The 25,781-nt window shown below is 36.3% G+C and overlaps 1 protein-coding gene and 1 pseudogene across 3 annotated transcripts in view; one reads left to right on the forward strand and one right to left on the reverse strand.

Moving 5' to 3' along the window:
- PRDM5 (PR/SET domain 5) overlaps nucleotides 1–25,781 on the forward strand; it is a 161,170-nt gene that overhangs the window by 59,782 nt on the left and 75,607 nt on the right. For 2 of the 3 annotated variants that reach the window (XM_074341504.1, XM_074341503.1), the window contains exons 4-9: nucleotides 6,852–7,026; nucleotides 9,291–9,465; nucleotides 10,968–11,089; nucleotides 14,610–14,689; nucleotides 21,120–21,204; nucleotides 22,422–22,579. In XM_074341504.1, the coding sequence (XP_074197605.1) occupies nucleotides 6,852–7,026; nucleotides 9,291–9,465; nucleotides 10,968–11,089; nucleotides 14,610–14,689; nucleotides 21,120–21,204; nucleotides 22,422–22,579 (795 nt within the window). Of the gene's footprint in view, nucleotides 1–6,851; nucleotides 7,027–9,290; nucleotides 9,466–10,615; nucleotides 10,709–10,967; nucleotides 11,090–14,609; nucleotides 14,690–21,119; nucleotides 21,205–22,421; nucleotides 22,580–25,781 lie in introns of all 3 variants that reach the window. The other variant, XM_074341506.1, reaches the window with a different exon arrangement.
- Nucleotides 16,198–16,298, reverse strand: LOC123616199 (U6 spliceosomal RNA; annotated as a pseudogene).

Raw genomic sequence — 25,781 nt, forward strand, 5'->3', positions numbered from 1 at the left:
TTCCTTTGAATACTGTATATAAGTAGCTACTCTTAAGAATATATTAAAATCAGATGTAGAAAGTCAGTGGAATGTAAGTTTTTCCTGTACAGGAAATTGAGGCAACGCAGTAAAGAATAGGTGCTGAGCCCAGTGTCTGACCAAGAAAAGAAAATTATTTTGTCAGTCATTGAAAAGTAAACAGAAAGAATACAGAATTACATGAGGACAAATCTCCTTTAGCCCTTAAATGCACTGGGTTATTTTAGGCTCATTTGGAAAATATTTTATCCAGTAAAACTGAAATTGTAGCTGCCTAGATTAATTCTGCTTCATTCCTGACCTGGTCATGCCAGTTCTTCTCATGGTTCTGGTTCTGGCCTCAGGGTCTACACTGACTCTAGGATTTACTCTGTATGATCTTGGTAATTTGTTTATCAATCATTGCTGAGCCTCAGTGTTTCCATATGTAAAATGTGGGCTGCTTGGAGGAGTTCTTGTGGAAGATGAACGGACCCTGAGGCTAACATCTCCTAAATGCCTGCTGTCTACCAGACATACTTTATATACTCTGTATTTTTTTTGACCATTAAAGCAACTCTTTAGACACTCCTGTCCTCATTTTATAGATGGGGTAGCTGAGATGGAGAAAGGTTAAGATGACCTTTCCTAAGAATATATAATTGATAAGTTGTGTACTTGGATGGCAAGTCAAGTTTGTCTGACTCCAAACCAAAGTCTCTCTGTCCAGTGTACTTGACATTTCTATCCATACCTCACAAAGTTACTTTGAAGATCTGATGAAAACTTTAGAAAACTGCAAATTGCTATATCAATGTGAAATAATGTTATTTCTTCTAAGTGTTTCTAGCTGCTTATCAGAATTTAGCAGAAAGATCCAAGGCAAAAATATGTCTAGGGGTATTATTTTTTCTGCTTTATGGATGAGGAAGTTGAGGCTCACAGGGATAAGGAAGATGCCCACATAGCCAGCAAGTGGCAGAATAGGATCAGTCCCTAGTCTGGCTCTAAAGCCCGCTAGCCTTGTGTTCTTCTCTTGGCCTGGGTTCTTGCTCTGGAGTAGGGGCTGGGATTCCATTGCTCATGGACTGGTTGCTGTGATGGAACTTCCCAGCCAGTGATCTCTGATACCCTGGTAAGCTAAGAATAGGTTACTAGTCTGTGTTGAGATATTGATACTGATGATAGTATTTTTAAGACCATCTGCACTAAGTTAACCCATTCAGAATTTATGACAGTTGAATACAGCTCTGTTTATATGGCAACCCATCTATACTTTCTGAATTCAGAAATGATTCTGTGCATACAAATCTTGGTGGAGCCCCTGCCTGGAGACAATGCTCTATAGTTGGCCATACCACATGGCACTACTTCTCACTTTCCTGCTGAATCATCTCAGCCAGATTTTTGCTTTTTTCTGAATTTGTTTATCTTTGTTATCTCAGTTTGTTTCGAAAACCCTGACAATCAGGATATTCAGAGAAGTTTTTACGTGTGTGAATTTGCCTGTAAATCTGAATTCCATAAAATGTGATGTTACCAAAGTGATGAATATAATAAAATCCAAGCCACCACTCTTTTCTTCAGCATCCTTCAGAGAAACAGATCAGAATTCTGTTAAGCTTTTCTTATCAGAATGCATTGGCTGTTTAAAGGAAGAGCTTTGCAAATAGTTTATTATGTAAAATAATTTTTTTTTTCCATTTGGGGATTGTGAAGACTCTGCAGATTTGTTGAGGAATAGTAATTAGCCTTAAAACATGGCCGAATTGACTGATGTTCTTGAGCTTCTGAATGAAGGACCAGATGAAAATACATTTATATGTACGGAGAAGCTATGGATTCAAAGCAAAGATTTGTACTTGGTGTTTTAGTTTGAATCTTTAAGAATTATTATTTTTAAATAGAGTAACATCTGTGAATGCTTGAGGGCAAACCTCATCAGCTTGTGCTCTTCCTTGACCCTTCTCCTCCTCTCACCTTCTAGTCTGTCAGGAGATGGTGTCAGCTTTCTCTTCAGATCGTACTCAGAATCTGGTTACTTCTCACCATCTCCACTATTTCCCTGCCACAATCCTCCCATATCACCACTCTTTATGACCTAGATCACTGAAATAGCCTCGTACAAAAGTAAAGAAAGGAAGAAAGGAAAATGTTAGTAAATGTTTTACTAATAAGTTCTGTCTTCTGTAAACACAGGCTATTAATATTCTCTTTTCCTAAGCATTCTTTGTAAAATACTGAGCAAACTGTTACGAGTACATCTTATTCTGTGGGGAACACACGGCAGTTCTTGTCCACTGCCTTGAGGAGATCATCTTTGGGGAGACGAGGATCACATATTAGAGTTTCACTGATCATATGAATTAAGTGACAATAACCACAGAAATAAATTACAAGTGCCCAACTGAAGTAAGGCATTTTATATAGGGAACTCCATGAACCTATGTGAATTTTGTAGATTAGAAAAGTTTTCATGGAGGATGGAAGTGAGCTATGTCTCAGATGATGCTGAGGAGTTGTAGCAAGGAGGCCACATGGCATCTTTGCAGTTGTGCTGAGTAAGAATGAGCTCAGTTTTCTAAGAGGAATGTACCAGTTGGCTGAAGAACAGGAGGTAACTTCACTTGAAGGATAATTGCCGATGAGAGGACGAAGTGGGTTCAGGCTTACCACTTGGTAAGCCATTGGAGCCATATTTGGGGATAAGACTGGTTCCTATCCAGTTGCTAGAATCCTGAGATGGGGGAGAGGGGGATGGACCCAGCCAATATTATTATTAGGAAATCTTGAGGGGAGTTTAGTATGTGGTTTTGGAGAGCATGTTGGGTGTAGCAAGGGTGACCAATTGTCCTGTTTGCCCAGGATTCTCTCACTTTCAGCACTAAAAGCCCCATGTCACAGGTTGAAACCCCTCAGGCAAAGTGGATGGTTATCGCTTACAGTCTAGTATAGTTGAGACAAGCGATTGTTATCTGAGGTCCAAACCAGAGTAATGTATTAGCATGTTAGCAAGGGAACAGAGCATGACAACCAAAAGCCCACAGCATTCAGAGCTCTGGTAGGCAGGCAGTGGAGCTGAATTGTATTTTGGCTGAGAGCAGCTGGGCCAAATAAAATGTACTCAAAAGCAGCATTGTCAAAGCAACTTTGTCTATGTGACAGTCTAGTTGAAACAAATTCTGAAAAAAAAAAAAAAAAAAAGAGCATTTTACCCACTGACTTTCAAGTTTTGTATAATAACAACAACAACAACAACAACAACAATAACAGCAGCAGCAGCTACCATTAATGAATATTACCTTGAACCAGGCACCTTGCTAGATTTTACAAATATTCTCACCTCCAGTCTTCCCAACCAGCCTATGAGATGGGCATCATTATTTTTTCCATTTTATAGACAAAGAAACTGGTCGTGTGAGAGATTAAGCTGTTTGCTCAGTTACAATGCTAATTAATCAAAGCTAGGGACTTGAACCCTGGACAGCCCAAAGCCCGTGCTCTTAGTCACCATGTAGTACCATCTCCTGGTATAAAGGAACCTGATTTGTTTATTATTTATTTTTCCTTTACTACAAAAGTAACACTTGTTAACTCCAGAAAAATTGTAACATAAGGAGTGGCAGAAGACTATGCAAAATAGGCACAATTCCCTCTACTTAGAAACAAATTCTGTTAATACCTTTGCTGGTATCTTTGGTTTTTTTTTTTCGAGGGCACATGATGTACACACACACACACACACACTTTTTTCCATAAAAATGACTCTGATGAATCTTTTAAAACCAATTGCTAGACATTTATTTTTTCCAACTTATTTTGTCAGATGTTTAGACTGTTGCAATTTTTTGATACTACAAACAGCTTACGGTAGACATAATTAACTGAAGATGATATACAAATAAAATAAAGCAAAATGCAGCAAGACTGAAAAACAAAAACCAAAAAATTCACAATGATGAACAGTAATTCAAGAGATGCATAACAATTATTAAATCACTCACTCTGGGTTGTATCCAGATCACTAATACAGTGAAAACCAGTGACTGAGGAGTATATGCTTTTGAACAGACTGTGATATTGAATAGCTTTCTTGCAGTTAAAGTTGGGTTTTCAGCAAAATCACCAGGAGCCCCTGACAGAAACCATAAGCAGGACCCCAACCCCCAGGTAAAGTCCCAGGAAGGCGGCTGATCCCTAAAATGTAAATGCAAGAAATGACTTTTTTGTGGAGGAACTGTGCTCAGGGGAATACGCCACAAACCCAATGACCCGAAACCATAGCTGTGAGAAACAGAAGTAAATTTCAAGCTAATATTAAAACAGTTATCAAAGCTGGAGGTCGTGGCCAGGCTCATGACAACTGGGGGGTTGATGCTGGGTCTCAGAGTGGTGGGTCAACTCTCTTTAAAACCTTTTTGCCAAAGGGCAGGACACTGGGCCTGAGATGAGCCTACAGGTGGGGAGAATCACCCCAGAGAGTTTAAAAGAGCTCCAGGGATTAGAAATCGGGCAGGAGAGTAAGATAATGAAGAGCTGTTGGGTGGTTAACTCAGCTAAGTATAGGCAAGGAAGCAATTTAAGAGGATACTTCTTAAAACCAGCGTGGTAGCAAATGAAAAGGAAGAGACTCTTGGTCTGGGCGGTGGTAGGAATTACACATAGAAAGATATCTAGGTATCTCCATGAAATAAATAGATGGGAGTAATAACTGTCATGACGTTCCTCTTCTTATCACACGTTTAGTGTGCAGACAGATCATGTAGTTAGTTGATCCTTGGAGCTTGTAATGCTGACATTAGTTTTATTAAATCAAAGTTTTAACTGGCATATTAAAATTTTCTTTTATTAAAGAACCCCTAAATAGGCATGCTATGTCTTAGGATTGCAGATTAAGTTAATGCTATAATGTTTTAAAATTAAAAATTATTAATTTTTTGTGAAGGTCTTCACAAAATTAATGACTAGTATGCTGGAAAGACATTTCAATTAACTTTCTTGGATATTGATCAGATAAGCCCTAAGATTTATGATTATTTTCTGAAATCTTCATTAGATGAGTCCTTTGTTGCTTTGAATGACTCTCTTAGCAAGTAGTTTCCAAACCCTGGAAAGTATCGCTTCTGAATTAATTTACCAAACCCTGGAAAGTATCGCTTCTGAATTAATTTAAAAAGAAATCTCTCTTTTGCTGAATGTCCACATTGTGTTTTTTTGTTTGTTTTTGTTGCCCTAAGATTAACAATTGTATAGAAGTTAACTGTGCTCTTAATTAGAAATAACTTTTTGTGTTTCTGGAGGAATGAAATTCATGAACTTCCAATGCTCTAAATATTACAGTAACTTCATTTAATTAACTGCAGCTAATGGCTAGATTTGCTTCCCTGCTTTGAACTTTTGAGTCAGTCCTCCCTTGCACAGTATTTGATGCATATGATCATCATTTCTGTCTCTCCCATGGAATTTTCTAATATTTATTGTTTTTAAAATTACGAAGTAATCTTTGTTGTAAAAAGAAACTAAGACAGTATTCAATATAGACTGCTCCTTCTCCCAGCTTCAGAATGATAGCTTTGTAACGGTTTGATGCACACTTTTACAATCTTTCATGAGGTTCTGCTTGTGCACACATAATACACACATACATATATACACTCAGTACACATTCCTCTTCCTCCCCACTACCCCACCTCTTCCTCTGTCTCTTCCTCCCAAATATAAGTGCTGTGACATTGCCAATGGAGAGAAGGCTTTGTTCTGTGTTCGTTGCTTTATTGGATTTCACTCCTGGATGGACCTTATAGTCCTTGTCCTTTCCCTCACTTGCCCACCACAGAGGTCCAGTAAATTTGCTCTGCTTCTCTATCTCAGCCACCAAAACTAGCAGCCCTCCCAGAACAAATTCTCGACTCTGTAAAAGACAGCAGTTCTGGGTGTTTCTCCTGGGGACAGCCAGCTAAGCAGCCCCGGTTCTGGCTTCCCTGGTGATTGGCCCCAGGCCCAGAGGGGCTTTCGTATCAGTTGATTCCAAGTGTGGAGTTGCTTTGGAGTTTCCTTGGGTTATTCTTTGCAGCATTCCTCTTCTCAGTCTGTTATGGACTGAGATTTCTTCTGCATTGTCATTTCAACTCTGTCTAATTTCTATCTTCTAGAATTTTCTAAAAAGTGTTGGGATGTTGATGGTAGAACTTGTTTTCTTCTCTTTTCTGTCATTTTAGTGGGATTTAGGTACACATGATGATCCACTCAATGCTTTGAACCTTCCAAGTGCCTAGTCTTTTTCCTATTTCAGGTCCAGCTTTTGGAAATTCTTTCGGGTTCATTTTCAGTTCCTTTGATTTGTGTTGTAAATTGAAAGGTCTTTTTCCTTTCAGTATTGTGTTTAGTACCAATCATAATTAAATCATCGCTATCTCATTGCTCTCTGTTTGGTTTCAGAAATGACACCAGTGCTCAAGAGTTTTCTTTTCTACTGAATTTATGGACCTTCACAAAGTGTTACTGCACAAAGCCAATTACTGATTCTAAATTTACTTTTAGAAATTTAAATAATAATTATCCTTATTTCATTTAATATATACATATATATATGTATATAAATGTCACTATCTTTAATATCTATTTGTATTTTATTTGCTAGGTGACTAAATATTGTCAGTTTCCTTTGCCAGTGTCCAGATCAATTGGAGATATAAAAAATAATGGTAACTTATCATGAACACATGGTACTGACTGTATCTTAAAATGATTTCTTAAATACTGTCAGAAACAAATGAATGATTTAGCATTTCTTTTATTATTATTGAGATATATTGGTCATTCAACAGTTTTTTTTTTAAATTTTATCTCAGGAAGGAGAAAATATTTTCTATTTGGCAATTGAAGATATAGAAACAGATACAGAGCTTCTGATTGGCTACCTGGACAGTGACATGGAGGCTGATGATGAAGAACAGCAAATTATGACAATGATCAAAGAAGGAGAAGTCAAAAATTCTAAAGGACAATCAACAGCTGGCAGAAAAGGTATTACCTCTAATTGACAGTCTGAGAGATTGAAAGTTGTAGGAGAAATATAGTTTGAGCTGTGCTTGAATTATAATTGCATTATAATGGGGTGATCTCAAAATAAAGTTAGTTTTTGTCAGGATTGCTCTCAGAGAGTGTCCTGTAGCGTGCTTGTCTTTCAGCAGGAAGAGAATGCCGGGTGAGGGGTGATGGATGTGCCCCGTAGCACTGCCAAAGTCAGCGGCAGCTCCCGGCTCCCACTGCTCTCACTGGTGGGTAGTGGTAATGAGGATTTTTGTATTCTGGCCCTGAACCTGCCATTAATCAGTGTTGTAACTGGGCCGGTCACTAACTCTGAGACTTTACTTCCTCATCTGCACATGTGGAAAGGTGAGTTCAGAGGTGTGCAGAGATCCTGCTGGGCCCTGTGGGATTATTCCTGGACCTCACTCCTGTTTGAGATCCTTTGAGAATCTGGAGCTTCTGGAAGTCTTTCTCTGCTCCAGTCGTAGAGCTGTACAGCACTGCTAGGCTGTTCCAGTTGGGTCACCAAAAACGCATGATGACCCTGGGTGGAGCTGCCCAAATCAGCCCTGCAGTCCAGGAGGTAGATGTCGCATGTGTGTCATCCCCGGGGAATAATCTGGTATTATTAGGGCTTGTTTCTGTTATGTGTGGTGCTCCTGATGGAGGTTGAGGGAAATGTAAATGATGTTATAGGTGTTCACATTTTGTAATAGGCTGGTACTTAAACTACAGAGTATTTTTCCCATTTACTTAGCAAAGCCACTTCAGAAGTTTCTTTCGTCACTGTGGTAGGAATGTCTTTTAATGGATTTTCTGTTCTAACTCTGTGTCATTGGCTGAGAAAGTATGAGTATTCCCAGTATTGCCAGATTACGTTTCTATTTCTTTATCTTAGTTGGATTATTTAGGAAGATGAGGGCAGTCTGTCCATCTTTCAAATATGCATTATGCTGTTTAGAATGTCAGATTTGGGGTGATGAGAATTAATTCTGTATTATTTTGTTTTCTTTCTTTTCTTTTCTTTATTTATTTTCAATGTATTTATTTTCAACATTGCCCCCAACATTGAAAATAATACTCCAACCAATATCAAGGTATGGTATTAGTGTCCACTATTTTCCCTTAAAACTAAGTCTCCTACTTAACTATTTTCATCCCAGTTTTTCTTTACAAAATGTCGATTTCCATTACTTTTGTAAAAAGAATAAACAGAAACTTAAACAGATTTTTAGATCATATGAATCAGGTACTTACATTGTTGATATTTTTATTTTAGAGTTCAATTTTGTTTATAAAAGCAAAATATAACCCCCCCCCAAAAACAAACTAAAAATCCAAAACTAAAGCAAAAACAACCAAACAACCAGCAAAAGAAACAAAAAATTCACTCAAATATCAAACAATGGAGAGTTTGGTTAAATAAGTAAGTTATGGTACCTTGAGTTTAAAAAAAACTTTTTGACTTGAGAAAAATGTTGAATGGAAAAAACAGCAATATATGAAATGGCATGAAAAGTACAATCATAAAAGGTAGCTGTTCTTAGACTGAGCTGAAAATTTGAATGCACCAAAGTCAGGCATGGAGATAGATGCTAGTTCTCTTGTTTATGGGACCACTGGTGGCTTTTATTCTCTTCATATTTTCTACATTTTTCCTAAATCTAATCTTATTTGATAAGCAGAAACAAATCTATATAATTTAAATAGCACGCTTTGAAAAATTTGGATAGAGCCGTGACAGTCCACATGGGACGAGCCAGAGAGACAGTGGAGCCTCACTCTACCTGCTGTAATGAGTGCTGTTTTTATGACCTTGGTCTTTTTTCACATATATGTGAGATTCCCCTTGGTAACTCAGCGTAGTTCCTCTTGGTTGGATTTTTCTCTTCTCTTGCAGCTAAAAGTGAACTCAACATGACCTGTTTCAGGGAAGACTTTGGCTTTCCAATTCGACATTTGTAATAGCTCTTTGATGTGAAAAGTTAACATTACAGGGTAAATTAAAAATTGATTTTGATTTTGTATTAATTTGATGAAATGGAAGTTAAATGATTTTTGAAATAATGTATTATTCTCTAGCAACACTTCCTATTATTTTTCATGGACAGCCTATTTATACTCATAGAGATAATAAGAATTTACTAATCTGGTACCACTAAAGACAATTAATTTTGATTTTAAAAATGAGGGCAAAACTGAGCAATTCTTGGCTCTTCATTTTTGTCTTATAAATCTGCTTGCTTGTAAATATGCAGATCGCTTTGGCTGTAAAGAGGACTATGCCTGTCCCCAGTGTGAATCGAGTTTTACCAGTGAGGAAATTCTTGCTGAGCATCTTCAGACATTGCACCAGAAACCCACAGAGGAGAAGGAATTTAAGTGCAAGAGCTGCGGGAAGAAATTCCCAGTTAAGCAGGCTTTGCAAAGACAGTGCGTACATTACAGAGTGTCTCTAAAATTATAAGCTAACACTTTATTCCACTTGGTTTGTCTGATAGTTTCTAACCTGTATGTGTGATGGTGTGTGTAGAGCAATTAAGCATTCTGTATTGTCATCAACTTACCTTTTCTGAGTATAGGTTGTTGATTTTTGAAATATTCTGATTATGAAGTTTAACAAGTAAGATTATTTATGCTAATCAGCCTTTGTCCATTTAATAACTTGCCATTAAATATTAAGCTCATTGGTTTACTAATCTGAAATCCGACATTCATAATTTAGCTAGTGCTTTGAGGTGGCAGATCGAGTTCCAGTGGTCTGTACTTGATATTCCCTCTGCAATCAGTAAAAAAAAAAAAAAAAAAAGTTTAAGGAATGGAGAGAGTTCAGAGTATAAAGGACGCAAAGACATTTTGTGAAGCACTGTGTATTTCATAGCAATGTTGGAGAACTAATTTAAACACGACTAGGTGCAGGCTATTAAACGAATTAAACAATCCCACGCATTGCTCTGCACCATTTATTATGTTAACTATTTGTATTAACATCATTAAAGTTATCCTTTTACTTAAATATTTTTCAGTATCATGAATAATTAAAAGTGAGCAACTAGATATGTCTATTTATAAACTTTTATTTTAACAGAATGTCACCTTGCATATAAGCAAGAAATCTTTAACATAATAATGTTTCATTTTTTTATTCATTAAAATTCTGAACCATGCTGTATTTCATATTAAGACTGTTTTCATGTATGCATCTACTTTTGCTTATAAAATTTGAGATGAGAAATTTCTGCTCAAAATAAACTTTAAAATTTTACACTTTTAGAACAGCAACAGATGATACATTTGGAAATTTTATTATAAACTCTTAAAAAAAAGCAAAAGCTATATAGTTGTTAATGAATAGATTCTAAAACTGCATTCTGGTCAGCTTTTATTGAATATAATATTATATATTCTACACCAAAGATACTTTTACTGGGCTGAGTCTTATGGCTAAATTAGGTGTTACTAAAAATTTTAAAGAGCAAAAGGCAGAATGAAAAGACAGATCATTCCAAGTAGAGATATTTTCATAAGATTTTGTCTTAGACTTCCAGTTTTCTTTCTTTCTTTTTCTTCTATCTCCCCTCAGTGTTCTTCAGTGCTCAGCGAAAAGCAGTCTGAAGGATTCTTCACCAAGTTTTCAGTGCTCTGTTTGCAATTCTTCCTTCAGCTCAGCGTTGAGGTTCTGTGTCTGAGTTGTCAGATGGCTGTTGTATAGTGTGGGTCATTTCTGGCATGCATGCTTTCGTGCTTCTTAGTGCTTTAGTATCATGTGGCTACAGAATTTCAGTGCTGTCCTTCTTACCTGCCCAGGTAACGCTTGTAAGGACCCCGAAACTCTACAGGGGAGCATGCCTTACAGAAGCCTCCCGGGATGTTCCAAGATTGCAGGTGACTTCACCATTTCTTCTCCCTGTTCCCCTTTCCTGGTTGTCTTGTAGTTTTGAGCAGCACCAGGAGACTTGCCGGGGAGATGCCAGGTTTGTGTGCAAGGCTGACAGCTGTGGAAAGAGGCTGAAGAGCAAGGATGCCCTGAGAAGACACCAGGAAAATGTCCACGCCGGTAAGAAGTCATCGAAGGGTCGTTTATAAAGGGGGCTTCCTCTCCCCAGGCTGCAGAGATCTGTTTTTCATTCTCACTGTCAAGGAGAGAGCTTGCCTTTTCAGTGTATTTCACACAGATGTGGAGCTCTGGCAGTGGAACTTTTTTTCTTTCATTGAACGCTGTTTCTTTTTAAGTTGATTTCAGCAATATGTGTCATTTTTCCTATCTCTGCATTAATCATAACCAGAAACTTCAGCTAAGGTCTAGTTGTGCTTGGTAGCCAGGTACGTTAAGAATGAATGTTTTAAATAATAATTTCAATGTTTTAGCATGTGAAATTTCTGTTTTACTAGATACATTTTAAAACTATTAAGTGATGCCCTTCTGCCTTAATATTTCTACAATAAAATACCACTAAAAAGATCCTTATATTTCTCCTATATTGGAGAAAATGACTGGCTACATTTTGACATGGGAATTGAACATATTTGGATTTGTAAAAGAGATACTATTTGAATTCCTTCTAATGACTAGCTAAACAATAAGACAAATAGAAAATTTGTCACTTAGATTTCATCTGCTTAGCACATGATAAATGTATTTGGTTTAGGGATTGAATCTATTGCACTAAAATGAACAGATGAGTATTGTCAGAGTTAATTTTTTACTTCCTCCATCTTTTCCTTAAAGGAGGCTGAGGTTCCTGGCATTCCTCATGTCCTTCTGTACCTGTGTTTTTCTCATGAGTTTACTTTTGTCCTTGGCTTCTGAGTGGAAATGTCTTTCTGGATATGAGGAAAGTGTATTTCTCTTCTCCTGATTTGTTTATTCTCACATTCAAGAGAAAAGGATCATTGGTAGTCAGCTTCTGTTTCTTTTATTTGCTCATTGTCCAGAAAGTGTCTCCTTTAATGCTAGTTATAGAAGCTAGTGTGTGCATGACCACTGGCCCTAACTTTACATCGATTTGGGCTGCAAGCTGTACTTGAAATCTCAAGGTGGCAGACAGTACAGCCTTATGAAATACAGCTTCAGAATGGTGCCCGTCACTCAGGCTTTACAGTGTTCTGATTTCTTTCTTTCTTTTCGAAGAATATATGGCTGATTTATCAAAGATGGCATTTTTTTTTTTGAATTCTTTATAGTTGGGCCCTTCCTATGCGTGCAAAACTTTTCAGTAGACCTGTCTCTTCATAGTTTTTGTTTTTAAAAAGCTGTTATGTTTAAAACACTGTTCTTAATTTTCTCCATCTTTGTCTGCAATGTATTATAACAAATCTTTCATGTCATTTTTAAAGTTAATTTTGCTGAACTAAGTAAAAAACCAGATGCACACTGACAGTCTGGAAACTTGCATTCTTGTTATTGGGCATGTGGTCCTCAGACTGTGCTATAAGCATAATTTCTTTGAGGCTTCTTGTAACTGGTCATGGATATTAAAATATTACTGATTCTGAAAACTCATGGTGATTTTGGAGAAAATAATTTATAAAAGGAAGTCTTTTTTTTTTATTTTTCTATGTTGTAGATCATATAAAATGGGAAACGTACTATATTTCAGCCAAAGGTCACCATGGCTGCTTTTTGCTGGGATTGGTACACAATGTGTCTCTCATTCACAGCCTCTCTCTTGCTTCTTCACTTTCCTCCGTGAACACCGCAGGCATTGAAGGAAAGAATATTCCATATTCAGAATAACAAAAAAGCAATGTTCACACATATGGCTGTAGAACCCTTTACTGTAGAGAGACAAAGGTATTCAAGGAAAGAGAAGATCTTGCAGCTTTTACCATTGACGATGACAAATGTTCCCTGTTAGGTGATACGAATTGAAGATGCTGAAAAGAGAGAAGCTGAATTTTAAAATATGGATCACTTTTTTCCATAGAAACTGTAACATATGGTGGGTAGGTTCTCAGACCAGCTCCCAGAAGCATACCTAACCCACGTTATGCTGAAACTCACAACGCTTAAAAGACTATGTATTCAGTACAGTTGTATTACTTTTTCATGCACCTCTTACCTTTCTAAGTAGTGTGTTCCTGACTATTTTTTAAAGCTGAATTTGAAAGTCAAATATCAGACTTATCTGAATATAGTAAAACTAAAATGGTACGAAATCTAGTTGCAGCTCTGCAGGTGCTGTTGTCCTTGAGCCTAGGGAAGCTCACAGGGAGGTGACCTTCATGGCCACTCAGGAGGAAACCGTGAAGAGGGTGCCTTCCTTACCCCACCTTAACCGTCTTACCACCTTACCCATCTTTCTCTTTTGATTAGACTCTGCGGATGCTGATCAAGAGGTTTTGTATTTATGGGACATGACGTTTATCTGCATTCTCAGGCAAACAGTCATAAACTTTTCCCTTATTTCTGTTCAGAGGAGCTAGGATTCCAGTTCTAGGAGGAAGGATAGAAGACTTAAGGAGCAGAGATGGGGGGCTGGTGTGTTGCCTGTGACTCCAGCTGGAGGAGCGGGGGCAGGAGCATTGGGATACAGTCGAAGGGGTGGTTGTGGAAGTCACTTCTCTTCTCTCCCTCAAGCTCTGACCTGCCTGCTGGGAAGGAATAAAGTCTAGTCTCAAAGAGCAGCTGATATGAGGGATAAGCTAAGGCAGTAAAGGATTATGGATTGAAGGAGGGAAATCCCAGCTAGTGCGAGCTGGAAAAGAGGAAATAATCCTTCAGTGGCCCCTCGTATATAATAGATATATACAGAGAATTGATGACCAAATACATGCTGTTAGATATTCATTTTGCTTGGGAGAATTTTCCTCCTTTAATAGCCATATTACCTGTCAGTCACCAAGAAGATTTTTCTTGGCTGTTAATATTTAGCGTGCTAAAAATCGTGTATTATATGAAATAAGTATCTTGAGTAATAAGATGAAAATTAGGATTTTCCTTTTTCTAAAAGTGTTTCTCTCTCATAAACATAGTCTCTTTTAATAAAATAAAATTATTTTGTAATTTCGTTTTTTACCGATTCTGGATTTTTTCCAAGATAGTAGAGAAGCGGTGGAGTGGATGGGGTTGAGGTTGTGGCAGGAAAGCCATGGATTAGTCATTTTGGGGCCAGGTAATGGATACATGGTGTTTCATTCTATTATTTGTTTACTTTTTGTATATTTGAAATCAATCAAAAGTTGAAGAAACATTCTGTGGTTATTTATGGTAATAATACATGATACTGTTATTACATCACATTTTGAAAATTTTATTTTATTGAGTCTTTCTATAACCACTGTGAAGTTTGAAATATGAAATGATATACTATATATATAAAATCACTATGGAAGAAGATAAAATTGGGCTTTATTTTGATTTGTATAATAATATGAATGTATTTAAATGTTAAAATGTAACCTCTTCTTTATCTGAATTTAATGAATATATCTACAACACTAAAACTCTTGGAGTTATAAATTAAAAAGATGAAATACCTGTTTAGAAATTATATATCACCTAGAAACACTGTATCTGATGCTCTTAATATGCTCATATAAATCATGATGGTAATTTGTTTGTTGTTTTTGTTTAGGAGATCCGAAGAAAAAGCTCATATGTTCAGTGTGCAATAAAAAGTGTTCTTCAGCATCAAGCCTACAGGAACATAGGAAGGTCAGTGAGATAAAGATTAATGCTTATCTTAGTATAAGATCTTTTAGTCATTTATAGTGTCTGCCATGAAAATTTTCAGTGGCTTTTTATATTGTAATGATAGGGCTTTGTCCTTACATTAACTACTAACATACACTAAAATGTAAGATTGATATGCAGAAAAGTAGACTCTTGCAAAAGAATATTTTGAATTGTTAATTGTTGTTTAGAATTAGTAGGAATATTTCTCCAATGCAGTATTGAGTCTCGCTGAGTCCTTCCTTACAACACCTCATACTGGTTTCAAGCTTTGTCAGTTGCTCTTTGCTCAGGAAATACTATATATTTGAGGAAACCGTATATTTTTGTGTATTTATAGTGTGTTCTGCTTTGACATTTAGCTATTAAAATGGGTGCATATTAGAGTTAAGTTTGGCAAAACAAAGACAAGAGCTCTGTTATTTTAAAGAGCTAAAAATAATGTACAAGTATGTCGAAGTTTTACTAGCAGAAACAGTTGATGATACAGTTGATCCTTGAACAGCACAGGTTTGGATGGGTCAGGTCCACTGGTAGCAGATTTTTGTCAGTGAATATATAGTGCAGTACCGTATGATCAGAGCTTGGTTAAAGGCACAGATGTGGAGGGTCCTCTGTAAAGTTATATGGTTTTTTGACTGCAGGAGATGGGAGGGTAGGAGTTGGGGAAGAGGTGGGTCCAACCCCTGAATCACCACATTATTCAAGGGTCAACTATATTAGGAGAAAATAAATTTAATACATTTTTAATAAGCATAAAACTTACTAAACTACTACTTTAATGTGAATGTTAACCTGAAAAATAAATGAGTCATTAACCCTGACAACATTAGCACTAGTTAATAGAGTTTACAGTAGAACAGAATTAAAATAGAATTTAGATTTTTGTTCATATCATGGCAGAGTCCAAACAATTTATATCATATTATATTATATTATTATTATAACAAAGATATAAATGATTATTTCCTAATTTTATATGCTGCTTTTTCAGAATATCTAGAAGCATACATTTTCTTTTAGTCATTTAATACCCAAAATGAGAGGAGATGGTACTAGTGAAAGTAAAATTTTACCTTGGGTGTGGTTTGTAAATAGAATTTTATCTCTTTATTTGTATGTAGATATATTCCAAAATAACTTGACAGACCTTAAAATTCGTATGATATTCAATGCAGTAGCCCCAGCCATGTGCTTTGGAAATAGCCTATGACATATAAGGTAATTAAATTGCTAAGATGTCTGAGGCTATAGCCTACATGTTGAGTGCTTTTGGTCCTTAGGGAGACATAATGGAACAAGCACTGGACAGAGGGTGAGCCCACTGGGTGTCATCATCTGTCACTAGCCCTCCATGTAACACTGTGCCTGTGTTCTCTCATTTTTAACATGTGACATTGAACTGGTTAGTGTTTTTTAAATTTCTTCTCTATGTGCCATGAAACTACTTTTTTTTTCAGTTTTCAAATGGTTGTTTTATCAGATTGTTTAAAAATATGGAACACTTCAATAATCTGCATGTAATTCTTGTTCAGAAGCCATGCTAATTTTTTCTGTATCATTCCAATTTATGTGCTGCTGAAGCAAGCACCGAAACGACTTTTTAAAGGAAATTTTGCCTAGAACCCCAATCCAGATGCTGCTGCTTCTATGTCTCTTCCTCTCTTCCCATCACCCTCAAGGCTTCTGAAGCAGAACCGAGTCTGAGACAAAAAGATTAAATCCAATTGAATAGACATTTTCTAAATACCATCTTACTTTTATAATTCTATAATTTATTTCCCTGATTTTAAGAAGTTGAAATTTAAGATATTTTACCAAGTAGAATGCTTCACCAAAGTTGGCTGTGGGGCCTATTTCTGAAAAAATGTCTTCTTTTCCATTTATTTTCTTCATAATCTAAGAACTTTTCCTCCAAGGGCTATCTTGGGGGACTTCAGCCCTACCTGCTGGTAGCAGAATGCAGCACCCACGTGGTCTCTGTAGAACGTTAGTCGCTTACTAGCTCAGGCAGCACTTCCTCCATGACAGCATAGCTCCTCTGACGTAGCCTTTCTGACTCCACAGGCAGCTCCTACTGACTCCATTTTCTTCTTATAATTATAGTATAGTCAGCTTACAATGTGGCAATTTCTGATGTACAGCATAATAGTTCAGTCATACATATACATATATATATTCATTTTCATATTCTTTTTCATTATAGGTTATTACAAGATACTGACTCTAGTTGCCTGTGCTATACAGAAAAAATCTGTTGTTTATCTATTTTGTATACAGTAGTTAGTATCTACACATCTCAAACTCCCAATTTATCCCTTCTTACTCCCTTTCCCCCCTGGTAACCATAAGTTTATTTTCTAAGTCTGTGACTCTGTTTTTGTTTTGTAAATAAGTTCATTTGTCTTTTTTTTTCTTTTTTTAGATTACACATGTAAGTGATATCATATTGTATTTTTCTTTCTGGCTTACTTCACTTAGAATGACAATCTCCAGGTCCATCCATGTTGCTCCAAATGGCATTATTTTATTCTTTTTTATGACTGAGTAGTATTTCATTGTATAAATATACCACAACTTCTTTATCCAGTCATCTGTCAAAGGGCATTTAGGTTGTTTCCATGTCTTGGCTATTGTAAATAGTGCTGCTATGAACATGGGTGCATGAATCTTTTTGAATTAGCATTCCCTCTGGATATATGCCCAGGAGTGGGATTGCTGGATCATATGGTAAGTCTATTTTTAGTCTTTTGAGGAATCTCCATACTGTTTTCCATAGTGGCTGCACCAAACTGCATTCCCACCAGCATTGTAGGAGGTTGTCCTTTTCTCCACAGCCTCTCTAGCAATTGTCGTTTGTAGACTTTTGAATGATGGCCATTCTGACTGGTGTGAGGTGATACTTCATTGTAGTTGTGATTTGCACTTCTCTGATAATTAGTGATATTGAGCATTTTTTTCATGTGCCTATTGGCCATTTGTATGTCTTCATTGGAGAATTGCTTGTTTAGATCTTGTGCCCATTTTTGGATTGGGTTGTTTGTTTTTTCATTATTAAATTGTATGAGATGTTTATATATTCTGGAAATTAAGTCCTTGTCGGTCTCATCTTTTGCAGATATTTTATCCTGTTCCATATGTTGTCTTTTTGTTTTGCTTATGGTGTCCTTTGCTGTGCAAAAGCTTATAGGTTTAATTAGGTCCCATTTGTTTATTTTTCCTTTTATTTCTGTTGCCTGGGTAGACTGCCCTAGAAGAACATTGCCAAGATTTATGTCAGGTCATGTTTTGCCTATGTTTGCTTCTAAGAGGTTTATAGTATCTTGTCTTATGTTTAAGTCTTTAAGCCATTTTGAGTTTATTTTTTTATATGGTGTGAGGGAGTGTTCTAACTTCATGGAGTTAAATGCTGCTGTCCAGTTTTCCCACCTCCACTTGCTGAAGAGACAGTCTTTACTCCATTGTATATTTTTGCCTCCCTTGTCAAAGATTAATTGACCAAAAGTCTGTGGGTTTATTTCTGGGCTCTCTGTTCTGTTCCCTTGATCTCTATGTCTGTTTTTGTGCTAATACTGTGCTGTTTTGATTACTATGGCTCTGTAGTATTGTCTGAAGTCTGGGAGAGTTATTCTTCCAGCTTTGTTCTTTTTCTTCAGTGTCACTTTGGCAATTCTGGGTCTTTGGTGATTCCATATGAATTTTAGAATTCTTTGTTCTAGTTCTGTGAAAAGTGTCCTGGGTAATTTGATAGACATTGCATTAATTCGGTAGATTGCTTTGGGTATTATGGCCATTTTAACAATATTAATTCTTCCAGTCTAAGAACATAGGCTATCTTTCCATTTCTTGAAGTCATCTTTAATTTCCTTAATCAATGTTTTGTAGTTCTCTGCATATGTCTTTCACTTCCTTGGTCAGGTTTATTCCTAAATATTTTGGATTTTTGGATGCAATTTTAAAAGAGATTGCTTTTTTCTTTTCTGTTCTAATATTTCATTATTAGTGTAAAGAAATGCATATGATTTCTGTATGTTAATTTTGTATCCTGCTGCCTTATTTAATTCTTTTATCAGCTCTAATAGTTTTTGTGTGGAGCCTTCGATTCTGATCCTATAGTTGGGTTTGTCTAATGTCTAATAGAGTTTGGTTGTAGTATTTCATCTTGCCAGTAGATGGTGCTTTATGAATATACCAAATTTACAGTATAGTCTAGAATAGTATCTTACATTATTATGTGCTGTCCTATATTACAGTAAGATATATTATGATCCTTCTTGAAAATTATCTATTTTGAGACTTCAAATTGCAAGTCATTATCCTTCATGTCATTTTAGTAAACTGCACAGTTTACGAAATATGTTGTACTTAACATTAGGCATAATTAGTGTTATTTTCACTTTAAATATGATTGTTTTATTAAACTTTTTAAGGAGTTTTGAAAATAACTTTGGCTTGAATTTTCCACTATAAATAAAATAGTCAACACAAATGCTTTCAGGTACAGTAAATAATTTTGTAATTTTGAGAATATCAATTTGATCCAACCTTTAAAAATGTTTCATGATTTAAAAGCCAGGAGAGTTAAGTGAACAAATATGAGTATATTCTGCAGCATTTTATTTAACATCTGCCATTTTTATATGGATAAAGTCTTTAAAATTTTATACACTAATATAAATTTAACATTAAAAATGAAAGTACACTAAATATGTTTTCACTTACGTGTGTTGGAAGGCGTATCGTCTTTTTTGGTGTATCTTGTTAATGTAAAAGATATATATTTCAGAAACAGAGTTTAAGAATACAAATCTGTTCTTACTGTCCTTTAAATAAGCCTTACACTTCATATCATTGCTGTGAAGGTCTTTGATGATTGAAGATGTTGCTTTAAAATTTCTTAGGCTGAGAGTTTGCCTTCTGTACTGCATGGTACTTTCGTTCTGAGTGCTTGTGCAGCCCCGCACTGTTTTCTGAGGAACTGTAGAGCTCTCTCTGGATCCCAGATGTCCCCTGATCAAGATTAGATGCCACTGCATGTAAGCAGGGTATAAATCAGATTCTAGTGCAATGACTTCTTTCTGCTCTATCTTTTTTTGTCTACTTTTCTCTGCTTTTTCCGGCTGAGTTTACTGACTCACCAAGAATCAGATTGACAGAAGCAGCAGGCGGGTTGGCAGCCTCAGACCTGCCACGTGACCGGGCATAGAACTGAGGCCCCGGCTGCAGAGCAGGGGTCTGTTAGCCTTGTTGCAGCTTCTGTTTCCCTGGCTGTGCCCTCTTTTCACTGTCCCCGCCTTGAGTTCTTCCATGGTCACTGAGATCAGGGGAGCCATTTACCAGTCCTCCTCTCTTTACTCACTGAATTATAATCTGTAGTTTGGGTATTGCAGTAGCAACTATCCACATGTTTGTTCTTTTACTCACTGCTGTACCAGTTCAGGGTCTTCTGCTTTGACTTTGATGCTGAAGTGGCCTTAATTAATTAATTAATTAATTACATAGTATCTTGGCTTCCTGCAGAAGGGCCTTTGCTTGTCTGAAGTTTAGTTTTGTGAGCTCTGCCTTTAATGAGGTTAGAACAAAAACATGACCTCACCAAACCATTTCTGAATCTTCAGTAAAACAGTGTGATGCTCTTGTTCACTGGGATGATCAACAGTTCTAATATGACTCTCTGGCAGTCTATTCCTCTTAGAGCTTTGTACATTGTTTCTGATAATAAACTAAGCACCTGCTTTTAGTATTGCCTATCTGATTTCTCTGATTTAGAGTCTTGGAGGGAAAGAACTAAATTGAATATTCAATTGTAATATTTCTTTAGCCAGTTGTTTGCTGAAGTTATGCTCTGCTCCCTTATTTTTTTTAAATAAAACTTATAAAACTAATAAAACTTACAGTATTTTTTATTGTGGTCCTCCTATTATGTGAGAGTTTTGCTGTGAACTAAATACTTTTCAAAATCATATACCTTCTTGTCTTTCATGGTAATTAATGTTTTGTTCTATAATACATATATTTAAGTTTGAAGTAGCATTGACTACTATAAAGGAATTTTTTTAACATCAAGTTACGTATTTCCAAGTCAAAATTTGTGCATAGTAGAGACAATATATACTGGGTATAATTTTTTACAGAGTTTAAATTCATTATGCACTGAATAGATCAGCTGTATTACATATTTAAATAGTGTGCAATCTTATAGTTTCTTTCAGTGATATGATTCTACTAGGTAACTCATGATCATCGCATCTTCAATTTACATAGGATACTATGAACAAAACTTAGGGCTGAATTATGACCTATAGTTTGGGTATTACAATAGCAACTGTCCAAATGTTTGTTCTTTTGCTTGAGCTCTGTACATTTTTTTGGCTTTTACAGTTGACTTAACTGTCAATTTACCCTTTTGCAGATTCATGAGATATTTGATTGTCAAGAATGTATGAAGAAATTCATTTCAGCTAATCAGCTAAAACGTCATATGATTACCCACTCAGGTAAAAATACCTATTTTTCCATTTATGTTGAAATCACATTGTCATTTCAGAAGCTCTTAGAGTGGTAATCAGTAGACTGGTTAATAATTCTAGCTTGGCCATTGACTGGCCACGTGATAGTCAGCAAGTTACTTAACCTTTCTAGACCTCAGGTTATTTCTGATGCAAAAGTGATGGGACTAAATGAAACTGAAGATCTTCAAATTCACCGTTTAATTTGTTACCTACTCCTCTTTGAGCCTCAGTTTCTGTATACTTCATCTGTGAAAAGATATCCTGCCTTTCAAAATTGCTGCGATGATTAAATGAGGTCATTTACATAGCATGCGAGCAGAGTGTCTGACATTTAGGAGGGATTCAGCAATTACAGTTACAGTTCTGCTATTTCTAGATACTTTCACATTCTAACTAAGCTACTAATAAATGTTAGTGAGAAATTTATAAATACATTTTGAGAATATAAGTTTTTAAAGCCATAGTTTGATTTTAAGCAAGTTTGAATAATAGGTCTGCTATACATACTTTAAAAAATTCAGCTCTGAAAATAACTCTTGCTTTATGAGGTCTCTTTACAGAATTTAGAATGTCTATAACTTGAGGCTGTTGAAGTCAGAATGTTTCTGAATGGCTACTTCATTTGGAGGCAGGTAGAGATATTTTGGTAAATGAAAAGAAAAGATTGAAAACTGGTAGCCTTCAGATACGCTTTATTTGAAACATCTCGTTGTCAACATTACATGAATATTGCATAACTGTGGATTTTGCACAGCCACCCAAGTGTCTAGTTTCTGCTGAGGACCGGAAGCTCAGCCTGGGTGTGGTCCACTGGCCGGGCAGGGGGCAGGCCTGTCCTTCACCTCCACCGCTGTTAGGTCGCTCACCCTTAGCATTCAGAGGTGTGGCCCTGACTTAAACTCACACTGATCAGCAGATTTTTCATCTGGGATTAAGAGTTCTTCCTTGAATTTAAACTTCATCTTTATGTCTAAGCTACTTTATATATTTAGTTTGCAAAGTAGGTGAATAAAGAAAAGCTCATGCTTCTCTGGTGAAGAGGCTCACACGTCTAAGGGGTGGATTGGGTAGTAGTTTTTTTCAGTTGTTTCGATCATGTTTTAGTTGACTTATCCATAAGAAGTAATACAAGGTAAGGCTGTTTCCCTTTTTATCCTTTGCCTTTATATAGATATGAGATTGTCTCCACTCATTTTTCACAGAAAAACGACCCTATAATTGTGAGATTTGTAACAAATCTTTCAAGAGGCTTGATCAAGTGGGTGCCCACAAAGTAATACACAGTGAAGATAAGCCTTACAAATGCAAGCTTTGTGGAAAGGGATTTGCTCACAGAAATGTTTACAAGAATCACAAGAAGGTAAAAGCCTATTAATATTGTTATATACATATATATATTGCTGATTTGCTGATGTAATTACCAGCTGCTTATCCTTTAAAGAAGTTTTCGTATATCTGAGGCATGCTGTACATGTGAAATAATTGGAGAAGATCTTACTTCTGCTTTCTGGTCACTCACTCAGCCCATAACCCCTGGGGCCTTGTTTCTGCCTTTATTCTCTATTGAAACTATCCTTGCTTACGTTACCTTTTGGGCATTCTCTTCATCTGTGATGCCATTTTAGCGACTCTGCTAGGTCTTCTGCCAATTTCTCTGGACACTTCTTTGGTCATCCTGGATGCTCTGGCTGTAGGCCTCGTCTGGGTCTTCTATGCCAGCTACATCCATGACTTTGGCTACAAACTCTGTACTGATGAATTCGAAATGATTTGTTTTGTTAATCCCAAGCTTCAGACTCACATTTGTTACTGCTTATTTGATACATAACTAGGCATCTTTTTGACATAATGAACTTAACATGCTCCAGATAATGTGTCACTTTTGGAAGTTTTTGTTAATTTCTGTTAATGACAAAAAGCATCTAGTTATCCCTGTCTCTTTCTTTAGTCTTAGCCCCTTTTTAGAATTAGAAGCTAATTATTGAAGATTCTACCTTCTATGCTGTCTCATCACCTGCACAGTTATCTGATCATTTACCATTCCAACATCCGATTATCGCTCATCTTCCATCACGTTAATACCCATCTAATTCAGCTTATTGTTACTTATCACTTCCCACTTATCCGGCTGACTAGATAATCATCCCAAAGCACAGCTCTATCACTCTTGTACTCTTGTACTATTATAAGTAGATTTCCAGTGCCTACGTAAGTTACAGTATATATATGCCTTAGCCTGTCATTCAGAGTTCTCTACACCGTGACCTCAGCTTCCTTTTCCAGCTTTGTATCGCTCTATTTTCTGTGTGAACCGTATTGAAGACAACTCAGCGTGACTTCCAACTTCCCTTCCCTCCTTTCTAATGGGACTTTCTTCAAGTTACAAACTCTTCATTTCCTCTATTGATTTTTGTATGCATTTCCTACACTTTACTCAAGTTCTTGTTACCAAATGTGTCAGTTTTATCTTATCTACTTTGTGTATAAGATATGTAATATAATATATATTATAATTAATGTTTGAATTCAATTCAGAAAATCTGCAAAGATGTTCAAATTCTTAGAAATGTATGTTTAAATTTGTGATATAATAAATATTTGCGTATTGATTTTGGTTGACAATTTTAGGATGCTGTTAAACAATATATATGTGTGTATGTGTGTGTATATATATATATATATATATATATATATATATATATATATATATATATAAAATGTCTTTTCAAATAACTTGTTACTTTCTATTTGCAATATTCCATTGGAACTATATTTATTTCTGTATTTATTTGGACTTTCCAAACACATCATTTTATCTTTTTTGAAATCATTTAAGAAGCTATGATATCAATTTCAGCTGCAGTCTAAAAAGAAAAAGAGGCGGATTTTATGAAAGAATAAACAGGGTTGGTTGACAGTGTACCAGACCGCTTCTGCCTAATTTCTTGCTGACCGCCCTTATGTTTAACTCAAGCATTCTATGTTCAGAGGCTGGACCACATTCATTACTGCTGCTTTGGAATTACATGCCTATAAAAAATTATCTGGCCAGTTTCCTGCTCAGTCTCTGGAACCCTCTTGCTCCTTTCTTTGATGAAACTGATCTACCCACATTTACGAGTTTTTCACAGTTTGGCTTATATTATATGCCATATGGGAATTTGGCACAGGATCTTTGCACCATCTCTCATACTTTCAGCCATAAATCATATGAAAGTAATAATGATGTCTTGGGAAGGACAGAAACAACGATGCCTGTAATTTCCAGGGTGGAAAGCACATTCAATCCTTCTGCTGGGGACCACTGTGCTTCTCACTGTGTTACGAGCCTGGCGTGGGTTTGGTATGGTTACGTGAAAATGTCTAAAATGTTCTCTTAAGAGTTATGGCGGAAAAAGCGAATCGATTTTTTCTTCTGTCATTATTCATTAATGACATGTTACAAAACTAAAAAGTAACGAGATGCAAGTAAAGCAGAGAAAAACCACTAAGAGTCGGACTGATTTCCCCCTGTAGCATGACCAATGTTTGTTATTTTAAGTAAATTAATTATTCTTTTGGGGGTTTTGATTATGTAGCTTGTGCATTTTTATTATATGTATTTGATTTATTTTGGGATCAATTCTTTTAACATTTGGATTTGCTTGAAAAGGGACTATTTTATTGTGATCATGACAACATGGCATGACATTTTGAAGGAGTGATTTCTGTTTCTGAAACTTAATTAGTTTTTCGTCATCTTGCCAGTTTTACAGGCTCAATAGGTCCAAGTAAGTTTTCCTTTTCCCTAATCCTTTGTAGTTGTATTTTTTAGGATCTAGCTAAAACAAAGATTGTTTACCTGGATCCAGCTATATGCTTTGATTCTTTAAATCACAATTAGACAGACATTAGAGAACTGCAGGAAAGAGAAACTACTTAATTAGTCTTCACCCCCTCGTTTTGTTCCCTCTCAAATGTAATGCAGAGCAAAACTGAGATAGTGTACGGTGACCTCCTCCTGCTCTAGGCAGGGTGTCTGGATGGACTGAAGTCTTAGATCCTGGAGCCGGCACTGCCTACTTGAAGATGGAAATGAAGACAGAGAGGTTTTGTCCTGATTAGGTCATAAACAAGCCCCTGGAGGACAGAGCTGTGTCTGTTCAAATTTTCTCCTGGCCCCTTCCAGGGATGAACATTAGAGGCCTGTGAGGAACTCTGGTCACAATTGTTCCTAAAATATTTCAATTGGATCTCCTATACTACTAACATCCCATCCAGTGAGTTTTAATCTGGGCCATGGCTATTTTGTGGGTCTTGAAGTAATTTACTGGGTCATGAAGAGCCATTAAAAATTAGAATGGAAAAAATAAGAATAAACGGTCATTTAATGAAATAATACACCTGTGTGTATGTAAATCTCTGTGTGTGTGTGTGTTAGATTTAGATAAAAAATTATTTTTTTGGTAGTGATTAGTTTGAAAGAGACTGCAAATCAGACTTTGCCCGCCCAGGTGAAATTTTATTAGACCTTAAAGAAAAGGACAAATCTCTCCATAAAAACATCAGAGATTAGGTTCTAA

This window comes from Camelus bactrianus, chromosome 2 (genome assembly GCF_048773025.1).
Source record: "Camelus bactrianus isolate YW-2024 breed Bactrian camel chromosome 2, ASM4877302v1, whole genome shotgun sequence".
Lineage (NCBI taxonomy): Eukaryota > Metazoa > Chordata > Mammalia > Artiodactyla > Camelidae > Camelus > Camelus bactrianus.